The sequence below is a fragment of the Geospiza fortis genome, unplaced genomic scaffold, assembly GCF_000277835.1.
Source record: "Geospiza fortis unplaced genomic scaffold, GeoFor_1.0 scaffold88, whole genome shotgun sequence".
NCBI classification, from domain to species: domain Eukaryota; kingdom Metazoa; phylum Chordata; class Aves; order Passeriformes; family Thraupidae; genus Geospiza; species Geospiza fortis.
In genome coordinates, this window is record NW_005054434.1 from 1,280,053 (window position 1) to 1,290,172 (window position 10,120).

The following is a 10,120-nucleotide window of genomic DNA, read 5'->3' on the forward strand; positions in this document are numbered from 1 at the left end:
AAAAAAGCCCTCCACCCAGGATTTTTCTCCTGGAAAGCTGAGAAGCCTCAGATAAAAGGAAAACAATTTTATCTCATTTACTTCTCCTGTGTTGTGATCACATGTGGAATGTGTTTGGAGTCATTACATTCTGGTGTGAGTTGTTTTGACTCTTTGGCCAATTGAGGCCAAGCTGTGTCAGGACTCTAGAAAGAGTCATGAGTTTTCATTATCATCTTTTTAGCATTGAGTTAATATCATTTCTGTACTCTTTAGTATAGTATAGTATTCTTTAATATAATATAATATAATATAATATAATATTATAAAGTAATAAATTAACCTTCTGAGAACATGGAGTCAGATTCATTATTCCTGCCTTTGTCGGGACATTCCCAGCAAATGCCTTTCTTGCACGTGAACTTTGCTGGTTCCATGAAGTCAGCTCTCATTCTGTTGGCACATCTGCTGTCTTTTTGTGTGCTCTGAAGGGTGAAGACTCCTCCAGTTCGAGTGGAGGAGGAGGAGGAGGCTCTGCTTCATCCAAAACAGACGGTGGCCGTGGAAATGGACCCCTTCCCTTGGGAGGCAGTGGGTTGATGGAAGAAATGAGTGCCCTGCTGGCCAGGAGGTGAGGAGCTGTTTCTGCTCTGCTCCAGCTGCTTAGTCATCACACAGGTGGGATTTGGGCTTGCAGCTGGCTGAGGATCAGATGGAGAGCAGCTCGGGGTTGCTTTGGCAAGCTGATCATGTTTCATGAATAGCCATTTTTATGTGAGTGTAATCCAGTACTTCTGTGTAAGCCTTTGTGCAGCAGCAAGGGGGGCATGCAGACTTCAAATTGCCCAGTTGCTTTGGCAGGAGGGCTTTGCCTTTGAAGGTGTTTTGAAAGTACTTCTTAAAACACTAATTTTCATGAGGCTGTATAAGTCTTTAATTGCAGTAAACAGCATTCTTCCATCTTAAAGCCACAATGAGCTTGCTGAATTTTGTCTCTGCTTACAGGAGAAGAATTGCTGAAAAGGGATCAACAGAACCAGAGCAGAAAGAAGATAAAGCTGTGAGTTGAGAAATTTTATCTGATTCACATTACTCAATACAAGGATTAGCAGAGAGATTCCAGTGGTGTACAAGGGATTATTTATACTTCACTGTATACAATATACATATAACCACTCCTCTGTGAAGTGCTTGCTCATTTTCTATATACAGTTGTGCAGAGCCATTTTAAATATATATATAAAAACTGAAATATTGAAACAGTTGAGATTGGTTCTTGTGAATCTAACAGATTAAAAAGATTATTTTTCTCCTTCCCTCCTCTCTCCCTATTCCCTCTCTTCTCCATTTTAATCAGGAAGAATCAGAGTCTTCATCTTCTAAGGTTTCTTCAACAAGCACACCTGGTAAGTAGCTCAGGTTTGTGAACTCTGGGACTCTGTAATGCTAAAATCTAGTGACAAATCCTGGTTAGCTCTGCTGAATTTTGGAACCTGCCTCTTCTCCCATGATTACAGCTAGGATTTTGCTGTAGAATGGATCCTGGTTCAGAAGATTATAGATGAAAAGAACATAAGTGAATAGAGTATAAATGCAGAGTGTTGAAATTCTTTGCCCATGATCCCTCTGCTGAAGAGGCAGTGTTTGGAGCTGTGTAGCCAACACAGTCAGTGAGGAAAACTTACACATTCTGCAGTTGGCCAAGAGGTATTGTCAGCATGCAGATGTAAAATATTGTAAATTATTGTCTCGCAAGAGACCCTCAAGACTTTCTTTTCCTGTCCTTTAGTCGTCCCTTGTTGTACCCTCAGTTTCCCTGTGCACCTCTCAGTACATACCTGCAAAAAGGGGGGGTCTGTGCCATCTAACCCTGCAGTCTGTCACCCCAAAAGGCACTGGAAGCAGAAAGGAAATAACTGGATAATGAATACACCAACTTTCAGTCTGTTCCAGCTTCCTCTGCTGATTGCTTGCCCATGTGTGCACTTCTCCTCCAGATGATTCAACCACTTGATGATGTGCAGACCTTAATATTGAAAACCACTGCTGTAGTGTGAACAAAACCTGGCTGGGGAATAAAAAGGAGTGCTAGGAGTTATGTGTCCAGATGGAAATAACTGGCAAACTTAGTACTGAGATACAGGCACTCATCTAGAGAACTCAGACTGCAAGGAAATAAATGACATCACACAAATCAAGGTTTTCACACACACACCCCTTTTTTTTCCTCTTCTTTTACAAGAGTCTGCTTCATTTTGTTAAACACATTCTGTTAAACAGAAAGGACATTAGCCTTAGGAAAATTACTGCTTTTGGAACACTTCTAGTAATATAGGCCCAAAAAGAGGGAAATTAAAACCTCTGGAACTGGTTTCTTTAATTGGTGATGATAAGAAGCCTCACCAAACCTGTTAAAAATGTCAAATGCATTCAGAATTTGACCATTCCCTTCCAGTTGAGAAAGTTTTCTTTGTTTCTTGCTGTGAGATGCTCTGGTAATGCTGAGCCTCATCACTGGAACAGGTCTTTAAAGTGTTTTAAGAGGAATGCTTGGCATCCTTGAGCAAACTGCAGCCACAGCATAAGTTTCTCAGTTTTGGAGATATAGCTAAAATCCTACTAAAATAACTCCTATGGCAGGACAAGTCCTGAAAACTAGTGTATAAAATTAAGTTTAAGGCTTATTACTAGCATAAGTAGCCTGCACTTGGATGGGTTACAGACTGTGCTGGCAGACTTCTGCAATTTAGATGTTCTCAGTATCCAGCTGCATCCCAGGGAATTTTCTGGTCAATAAGAAACTCTGCAAGGGCCTTTCTGCCTCTCTGCTTGCCCAGCTTAGCAGAGCTAAGCAATATGAAAGAAAGGGAGCACACCAAACAAACCCCAAATCTGAAGTGAAGATTAATAAGATCACTGGCACACTGAAGTCCTGAGTAAGTAATGATAGCAATTAATAACAATCCACACTACAGAAAGGCTGTTTTAACTTGTGCAGGTTGTAAGGAATGAACCTCCTTCTTTCTTGTTGCTGAAAGATACTCTAGTTGTGTCAGGTTGTATCTGGCATTTCACTGAAACTGGCTCTGAATTAATTTTCTATCATTAAGAGTTTAAGAAAACTCCTTTAGCTTAGAAACCTATTCCTCAAGTGTTTGCAGCTGACTGGTTACATAATTCCATGTTTCACAACTGAAGCCATCCAATACCTATAAATAAATCCAATGCCTGTAAAATATAGGCAGACCTTCTCCCAGCTAGATTGAGAATCAAATGGCATTTACAGTGTCTGGGAGACCAGTGATACTTCCAAGATGCTCTCACTTGAATTCACAGATGACTACAACAAGAGGTAGCTGAATGTGAAGGAGCTAAAGCAATGCAATAAAAAGAGCAAAACACCAAGCAGCTCTTGAATTACCAGATGCTTGAAGTTTCCTCCTATAAATTACACAGTGGATAGAAAAAAACAGTTTTTCATCTCTTCACTCTGTTTTTCAGAACTAACAAGGAAGCCTTGGGAAAGGACAAATACAGTGAATGGAAGCAAGTCACCTGTTATTTCCAGGTACTCCCCTTTTTGTACCAGCTGGTTTTCCTTACATTTGTTATTGTTGCACATGCTGCTAAAGATACTGGACTAGAATAGTAAAGATCATCTTTATGAGTCTAAAATTGCTGTTGTGAAACTGCTTTTAGTAGTTTTAAGTAGGAATGAAAAGTTACTTTTGGAGAATGCTGATCAGAGAAATTTTTGACAGTAAAATCAAAAGTTTTACCCAAAAAAGTTTCTTTTAACAATTGCTGGTGTATAACCTGAATTAATCAGGTCTATATTTGCCTACAGCAATGTTTAATTTTTTATTTGAAGTCTGAATCAGTGCTGCAGTTCACATGTTCAGTAGTAAATCTAGAGAATAGGTGTTCTTTCTATTTCTCTGCCACTCACAGAATGCCTCTGTGGATATTTCAGTTATCTTGGTAAGATTTTGATTCTGTGACAATTTTCAGTAGCTCTCGTACCAATCTAAGAAAGTCCATCCTGAAGAAGTATAGAAATGTTTTACATCCTTCAATGCATCAACCAATCTTTGATAACTTGTCAGCTGGAACTCTGGTAGGGATTGTTTTGAAAGGCATTTTCAGCAAGTGAAATGGCTACTTTAGTGAGTTTTTGGATATATATTTTGATTGTAATTTACTTTAGGCAGAAGGCTTGTTCATTTAGAATTCCTGTGTATTGTGTACACAGAGATTAAAGTGTTCTGACCCCTGATAATCTGAGGAAGTTACCTGAATTTCCTGAGAGAAAGCAAGAGAAACATGTTCAACTTGGGAATGCTGTGTTTGAAATTACTTGAATTCCCATTACAATCTGGCTGTTGGACACAGCTATAAAAGATTTGATGATCAGAGTATTAAAAACAATTCTTCTGTGAGTGACCTCACTTGTAGTTGAGGATGCCCTTGGGGTCTTCAGTTCTAAAATGCAACACTTGTGAAGAAAGTATCTCTATTTTAGAATAAATCCAGGAGTTTGAGGTGTCTGCAGCCTTGGTTCTGGTTGCTTGCTGTGTTTTTTGTCCAGAAGCAGGTGCCATTGGTGGTGGTGTTCCCTCTGCCACCCTGTCAGCGTAACAGAATCCTGCATCACCTTTGGCCTTGGCTTTCCCTGCCCTCTCCCCCTCCTCCCCAGTAGCTCTGACCTGCTTTGACCAAGGTCCCTTGTGCTGATATTTTAATCTGCTTCAAAAGGTGGCATTGAGGGGGAGCTTGTCACAGAAATAATTGGGGTAAGGAGTCCTAAAGAACATTTTAGTGTTCATGTTGTGTGAGACAGGTGCTGACCTAGCCCTTTGGCTGTAGATACTTTGCTCAAATTGCTTATCCATAGGGTAAAGGGATTAATAAGTAGGTCAACTCTCAATATCTGACTCTTTTGGGGAGTCTGGGATGTTCTGAAGTCTTGATTCTACAGTAGGTTTTTGTAAACTGTTTCATGCTTCCAGTTCCTCTGATCTTTTTCCAGCTGGTGAAATTCAGAGGTTGCTGAGGTCTGTTGAAAAATATTTTCTGACCTAGAGGAGTACAGAGGATTTTTAAGATCTCTCTTAGATTTATTGGGGCACTCTCTCCATCGAGCTTTTGTCTTCATTCATCCAGTGGAAAATGCAGATAGAATTTAACTTGACGTGAACTTCCCTGGGTGTATACTCTAATCCAAAATAAGAATTCTGTGTTTATTTAATGTCAATTTTTTTTCCCAGTGCTGTCATAACCTGCTGGAAGGTGCCATAGCACATACTTCAGGCCTGCTGATACAATTTTCTAGTCAGTGTTGACAGCTTGCTCTGCCAGGATGAGGAAAATTTCATACAAGGAGAAGCTGTTAGAAGAAGTCTCTCTTGAATATCCTTGTATTTCTCTAAATTCTCTACATTTGCCAAGTCTCTCTCAGCAAGCAGCTGGTTAAACTAGCTTTGTTTAGTCAAGGGGAGCTGCAGTTTGAAACACTAACACTGTGTTTGCCAGGAGGGGATTTTTTTTTTTCACCTGGTAGGATGTGAGGATTTCTTTCACCTGACCTCTGCAGGGAGGATGTGAGTCACACGCAAGGATTAAGCAAAGCACACTTAAGAAAATGGCAAGTCAGCAAAATTTTCTCTTCAGAGCTTCCCCAGAGGTAGAGGATGAAGTTGTTGTTACCCAGAGAGAATGTCAGAAGTATTTTAAAACAAGTTAGTGTCCTGTCTAAAATCAGGCCTTTGCTTTTTGGAGCAAACAGAAAAGACTTAAGCTGTGGGTTTTTAATATTTCCTGAAACATGCAAGTAGAACTCTTGAATCTTCTGAAACCCCATGGTGGTTAAGGTGCTAAAAGTGAACAAAATGAAGACCTATAATAGCTTTTAAAGGTAGTGTTTCTCCCCCTAATAGACGGGAATCTCCATGGAAAAATCTGCTTGCTTCTGAAAACAGGTTCTATGATTCATTAAACAGGTATCATCCTGTTGGGATTTGAGACTTCCTAACAACCCCTTTGACCAGTTCAGGGTTGGACTTTTTCTACATGGGTTGGTAATCACCACATGCACCACCAGGTTCCTCCCCCACATTTTGTTGGTCCAGTTGAGCCCATTTTTGGACTGGTTAAAAGCAGATAATGTCAAAGGCAAATTGAGATGCCTTAAGAACCAGGTATGAATTCATATAAAATCCAGGTTTTCTGGCAGTCTCAACCTGCAAAGGTACAAAATTCCTGTTGAATATGCCAGGATTTAGTGGACCATTTGCAGTGTTTTAAGAAGCAGGTTTTCAAAACTGTAAGTTTAGATACAGAGGAACAGGAATTAATTTTCTAGGTGTGTTTTTACATCTGCTTTTTGATTAAAGACTTTAAAAACATTAATTAATATTTCTACTTGGAACATATTCACAAGTTGGTTAACATCATGTGTATTTTTTGCTGGAGATCTTAAGTTTCACTCTCTAGTGGTCATAAAGTACTGACATTGAAACCCTTCAGGCTTTGAGAGCTTTCCAGAGGTAAATGTGTTCCAGAGCCTTTCAGAATTACTGAGTCAAATTCCAGCTTTGTTTCTCATGAAGGCACTCGTTGTGGTGATTACTTAATCTTTTTGTATGAAAAGTTCCCCTTCTAGCTACTTATCTTGGCTGGTGTATTCTGCATGTTGGCATGGATAAGAACTTTCCTTTGCATGCTTGGTTGAAGGTGTGTTAGGGACTGTCAGGCTTGCCTCCCTGTCCTGTCAGGCAATGCTATGAAAAACCACACGGGAGAGCTCTTCAGCCACGTTGGGATGTTTTTATTCACTCCATTTCAATAGTTAATGTTTGCCTAAATGACAGCTGCATTCAGGCTGAAAAAGGGGAAAAAAAAATTAGCATAACTTGGGGAGGAACACAGCTAGATTTTCCTGAGATTAGAAATTATCTGTTTTGCTAATTATGGTATTTCAGGGTTTGAATTAAGAATGTCTTGCATTTTGGAAAGCAAAAAGTGAGCACATTGTCAAGATTGAGGGGCAGTGTTCATAAAGAAGCTTTCCTGGGGAGATTTTTAACAGATAGAAGCAGTAGATAGTTATGGTGGGTAAAACTGACCTTTTGTTCTAAAGATATGAAGAAAAGGAAGCAGTCAGTTTGTGTAGAGCTTTTCTTTGAAGTCATCTTATTAATACATTGAACTCATAAGTAATTTTCAAAAAAATATTAAAGTATACTATTGATTGGGTTTTTCCATTAAGGCAGCACTAGGTGACTGTTACCAATTGCCAGGAGCTGCATTTAAGAGGATTTTTTTCAGTCATGTTGGATAAATGCTGTCATGCCACAGTGTATGGGAACAGAGCTACAGTCAATGGAAATGATCAGAAACCATCTATGAACTATCTGAAAAAATCAGTGTTCTGCCTGGAGCAGGTCAGGGCTCACAATTTCAGGTGTAAACTGCAAGTAACTCTTTAAATACCAGGTACCTGCTGAAACAGCAATGGCCAATGAATGTGTTTGAGCAAGGAATTCTTCCATAGTGAACTAAGCACTGTAACATGTAAAACGTTCTGTAAAAGATCCTAAACTGTGGTTTGCCTTCATAGCATTAGTGCACACTGTAGTTTTCTCTGGTGGTTGCAAGGTGAATTCTATTTTCCAGCTGCTTTCACTATCAAGTTACTCAATATTTAATCTTCTGTCTTACTCAGTGGATTGTGTGTTTCATTTTGGTGTGTTTCAAGAATAGTAATTAGCAATTTCTCTCTGGGAACTTATATTTAAATTGTGTGGACTTAACTCTTTACAGCTGTGGCAGTTGAGGTCTGTGATCCCCAGGGAAGAACAAGTATCAAACCAACATTTTGATGTGTGCACCCTTTTCTGTTGGAGTCACACTTGGAGTGTTCTTTAGTTAGCAAGTCAGAACATATTCCTGTCAGGTTGTAAAAGCCAACCAGACAACCCAGTGTGAGGTTCATTCAGCTCTTACTGAACAAAACCAGCAGAATAGGATAATTCCCTTATGGATAAACTCCTGTCTTGTAAGGGAAGATGCATGAAAGCTCAAGATAGTGATTTTGTAAAACAAACGAAGAAATAAAGTCTTTTTTTCATTCTTATCCACCTTTGTGGCAGTAAATCTGTCTGCAGCCTCATGTAACAAATGCAGAAAAATGCAGTGCTGGATGAATTTCTTCTATGTAGGAATTTTGAAGGGACACACTGAGTGTAGGCCAGAGATGCCACATACAAGGGCAATGAAATAGGGCCCACCTTAGTCTACTTTACACTCTGCCCTTCCTTTAAAATTAGCAGACTGTGGTAATTCCAAACCCCTTGAGATGAATTCTCAAGAATTTTATCCACAGCTTCTTTTTGGCTTGAAGTTTTATAGGTAAGGGAGGGAGGATGTTAGCTAAGGTGTAAAATGTATTTAAGAACAGCAGAACATTCCTCCCTCTTGGGAGAACTCTTTTGGTACTCCTGCTGTGAACATCCAGGCTCTTCTCTGCTCACAGCTCTGTAAGTCCACGAGCCTGAATTACCCCTTGAATGAAAGAGGGGATCAGGAAAGAGAAGTGCAAAGGCAGGAAAACCCCCTTCTTTTGGAATCTGTGTTTAAAATGCAAGGTGATCAGGGTAAGCAAGATTTTGATGTCTAAAAGAAGAGTATTTCATAAGCAAACATGAAATATGACATAGTCCAAAACATTAGAACTTCCTCTCAAGTATCATAAATAAAGAGAAATCTTGGTGCTGTTACAGTGTTTGCTTTCAGTAGCTTTAGAAAGCAACTGATGGAATAATTGAGGTTGCAGAGGAGTTGGATAACATTGCTTGGGTCTGTCAAGGGTTGAAAATGCCCCAGGGTGATTGCTCAGCATTCATCATCAGCATGCAGTCATTAGTTAGTGGGAGTGCTTCCTTGGGAGACAGACCCTCTTTTGAACGAGCAGGCAGTTACAAGAGGAAAGTGCTTGACATTTGAAGGCATTCAGCTTTTCATGCCCATTGTGAAGAAATCAGAAACCACTGACAGTGAAATCTGTCTGCTGCTTTGAAAGTTCTTGTGTTGAACTAATAACTCTTATGGTAATTAATATTTCCAGCGTGTGGAAAACATTCTTGGGTGTTGCTTTCTATTCTGTGTGGTATTTTGGGTCTGCTTGATTTTTCCCATCCTCCCACTCCCAACAGTTTTTGTTTTCCGTTCTGATTTTTTACTATGTTTTTGTTAGACAAATGTCAGCAATTTTGATGGGGGAATCTCTTATGTATCCTGTAATAATAAGCAACCAGTAACTCCTGGATGTGTTTTTGTGCTGCAGACCAAAATCTACACCAACAGGACAGCCCAGTGCCAACGGAGTACAGTCAGAAGGTCTAGATTATGACAGATTGAAGCAGGTATGTGGATAATGCTTTATAAAAGGTTGCTGTGGAAGTTGGATATAAGAACTTGCAGCTGCCTAATACCAACTTTTAGATGTTTTGTTATTTGCAAAGTTTTAATGATTTAGTAATTACTAGTCTTTATTTTTGCCCAGGCATGTGTCAGTGTTCTTAGGAGCTGGAGCTGTAGGATGGAGGCTTAGACAGCCCTGTTAGTTTCTCCCAAAGTTCCTGCTTTTGCATTAGGCAGCACTCACAGGATGGTGTTGACATTATAAATGGAACTGGGAAATCAGTTTGCCTGGAAAACCTTTCCTTCTCTGTTTCCAAACAAACACCAAGCTCTTGGGGCAGCTCTAGCAGTACCACCATGTTTCAATATCAGATGTCAGCACCTGTGGTCGCAAGTTTGGGGGTGGAAGAGCACCCAGGGATGCTGCATTTTGTGCAGCTCTCCAGTTCAAGAGCAGAGGAATCCTGTGGGAGTTGTGGAGTTGGAGGTGAAGGATCTCCAGGTCATGTTTGGATCAATCATCCCCAAGTGGGGAGAGAGATTCTGGTGCAGGCTGCAGCTCAGTGGGTAATTCTAGATCCACTTTTACTTTGGTAGCAACTTCTAGTTGCTTCTAGACCATGTCCCCACATAGTGGTAGTTGGCTTTAGGTTGGTTTATGGATCAGTTTTGGTTGGTTCTGGGGTGGGTTCTGGTTCACCAGTTCTAGAGTGGCTTCTGG

General features: G+C 40.1%; 1 protein-coding gene across 1 annotated transcript in view; it reads left to right on the plus strand.

Annotated features, from left to right (window-relative positions):
* ENAH (ENAH actin regulator) overlaps nt 1-10,120 on the plus strand; it is a 48,190-nt gene that overhangs the window by 32,456 nt on the left and 5,614 nt on the right. The window contains 6 exon segments of the mRNA XM_031061956.1: nt 471-610; nt 985-1,039; nt 1,337-1,385; nt 3,481-3,547; nt 5,916-5,978; nt 9,323-9,401. Coding sequence (XP_030917816.1) covers nt 471-610; nt 985-1,039; nt 1,337-1,385; nt 3,481-3,547; nt 5,916-5,978; nt 9,323-9,401 — 453 coding nt within the window.